Source organism: Otolemur garnettii, unplaced genomic scaffold (genome assembly GCF_000181295.1).
Source record: "Otolemur garnettii isolate 467f Iridium unplaced genomic scaffold, OtoGar3 scaffold00038, whole genome shotgun sequence".
Taxonomy (NCBI): domain Eukaryota; kingdom Metazoa; phylum Chordata; class Mammalia; order Primates; family Galagidae; genus Otolemur; species Otolemur garnettii.
Window position 1 is genome coordinate 8,520,881 of NW_003852433.1, and position 2,456 is coordinate 8,523,336.

General features: G+C 49.4%; 1 protein-coding gene across 1 annotated transcript in view; it reads left to right on the top strand.

Annotated features, from left to right (window-relative positions):
• Positions 1 to 2,456, top strand: part of GCN1 (GCN1, eIF2 alpha kinase activator homolog) — a 76,427-nt gene that overhangs the window by 39,945 nt on the left and 34,026 nt on the right. The window contains exons 28-31 of the mRNA XM_012805204.1: positions 19 to 208; positions 401 to 471; positions 1,729 to 1,894; positions 2,224 to 2,418. Coding sequence (XP_012660658.1) covers positions 19 to 208; positions 401 to 471; positions 1,729 to 1,894; positions 2,224 to 2,418 — 622 coding nt within the window. The remainder of the gene's footprint in view (positions 1 to 18; positions 209 to 400; positions 472 to 1,728; positions 1,895 to 2,223; positions 2,419 to 2,456) is intronic.

The window sequence follows — 2,456 nt, forward strand, 5'->3', positions numbered from 1 at the left end:
GCCTTTGGTCTGCCATAGGCTCTGGTCATTGATGGGCCTAGATCTGCACCCAGACCTCTGCTCCTTGCTGATTGATGATGTGATCTACCATGAGGCAGCTGTGAGGCAGGCCGGGGCTGAAGCCCTCTCCCAAGCTGTGGCACGTTACCAGCAGCAGGCGGCGGAGGTTATGGGCCGGCTCATGGAGATTTACCAGGAGAAGCTTTATGTGAGTGAGCTGTGTAGTCCTGATGTGGTCAGGGTGAGGTCAAGTTGGGCTCTGCTTATCCCCTAGCTACCCCAGACAGTAGTCTCAGGGCTTTCAGGCTCAGGGTGGCTGTGACTGTTTCCCTCCTCACAGTCCTGGTGCCTGGGTTGTTGGTCTACCATTATAGTGTGTTTGCCAACTTGTCTGTTGCAGCGGCCTCCCCCAGTGCTGGATACTTTGGGACGAGTTATTTCAGAATCTCCTCCAGATCAATGGGAAGCCAGGTATGACAACTGTCCCAATCTTGGTCCACTCTGAGTTGTCTGAGATGTACAGCAGGTGGGCTGGGAAGGGTGTTATGAAGAGGCAGCGGAGGTACAGTGGAGGGAAAGACCAAGACCTCCTTCAGAGTCAAGAGAGCCCAAAGTTTATGTGTTGGCTCCTAGGGTTAGTGTTGCTGTGCCAGGCATGTGACCTTGGGTGTGTTTCTCTCTGTCTTCAGGCCTCTGTTTCCTCATCTGTAGGAAAGGCACAATCACAGAACCTACCTACTTACTAGCCTTTCCCCACAAGTAGCAGTTGGAGACCTAGGCAGATGTTTGGGAGCCAGTATGACCTTGGAAGACACTTACCTTCCATAGAAGTGGCACAAAACACATGGGGGTGTTAGTCTTCTGAATAGCTGGCCCTGGCATTCTCTACTTTTCTATAGCCTTGTGCATCAGTATGCAGTGGTATATGGGGCTGTTCCAATTTATTTATTTGTTTTTTTTGTTTTTTGAAATAGGGTCTTACTCTATTCCCCAGGTTAGAGGGCAGTGCTGTCATCATGGCTCACTGCAGCCTCCAACTCCTGGGCTCAAGCTATCCTCCTGCCTCAGCCTCCCAAGTAGCTGGGTCTATAGGCATGTACCACTATACCCTGCTAATTTTTTAATTTTTTGTAGAGATGGGGGGGTCTTACTGTTGCCCAGACTTATCTCAAACTCCTGGGCTTAATTAAGATCCTCCTGCCTCAGCCTCCCAAAGTGTTAAGATTACAGTTGAAAGCCACCATGCTAAGCCTGTTTTTATTCTAGACCATCAGCCAAGGATAGGACATAGATTCTTTGCCTTTGAGACCTTTTTATTGTTCTGTAGCTAAAAAGAATACCACTTTGCCTTTGTAGAGTATGTTCACTATCAAATGCTTTAACATCTGATTCCTTTGCCTCTTTTTCCTCTTATAACCTGCTTTGGAGGTAGAGGGGTAAACATTGCACTCACATTTCCCTCTGAAGAAACTGAGGTCCCTTGCTTAGGACTACCCTGTGGAAGGTAAACTCAGGGAAGATGGCACATTTCTGTTTAACAAGTAGATTATTCTAGAGCACTGAGTAGACCTTTGAGCACTAGATGTTGATCTTCTTGTTGTGCTCAATCCCTGAAGTGGTGTTTGCTGTGGGCAGGCTCATTCTCATTGATGTGCACCACATGGGTTCTATCCACAGGGGAGGTCCCTGGCTATCCCTGCACCTGATGTGCACCCACTTCTTTCCCAGGTGTGGCTTGGCCCTGGCCCTGAACAAGCTCTCCCAGTATTTGGACAGCTCTCAGGTGAAGCCACTTTTTCAGTTTTTTGTCCCTGATGCCCTCAATGACCGACACCCAGACGTCCGGAAGTACATGTTAGATGCAGCCCTTGCAACACTCAATACCCATGGGAAGGTAAGAGCATCTCAGTCTCAGCCAACTGAGGGAACAGGGCCAAGGGAGGAGGTAAGGCTGCTTAGTGGAGAGAGAGGCTGAGGCTGAGTGCTAGGAATCCTAGTAGGACACTAGCTCCAGTTGAAAATGACACTTGTATTTCTTTTGAGCCAAAAAAGACCCCAGTAGGATGGTAAATTCTTAAGCCTGCTGCAGTCTTGCCTGAAAATTAAGAGACCTGCTAGCATTGCTGGCTAGTTTGTTGGGGTGTCTGTGATGCCTGTTTCAGAGCCAAACTTGGGACCCTATAGACATAGCCTGGAGGGTTGATCTAAGGTTTGGCTTTCCAGGAGAATGTCAACTCCCTGCTGCCAGTATTTGAGGAGTTCCTGAAGAATGCACCCAACGATGCCAGCTATGATGCTGTGCGGCAGAGTGTGGTGGTCCTGATGGGTTCTCTGGCCAAGCACCTGGACAAGAGTGATCCCAAAGTGAAGCCCATTGTTGCCAAGCTCATTGCTGCTCTCTCCACTCCCTCCCAGCAGGTACCATCATCTGACCTGGGGCCCACAAGCCAGTGGGA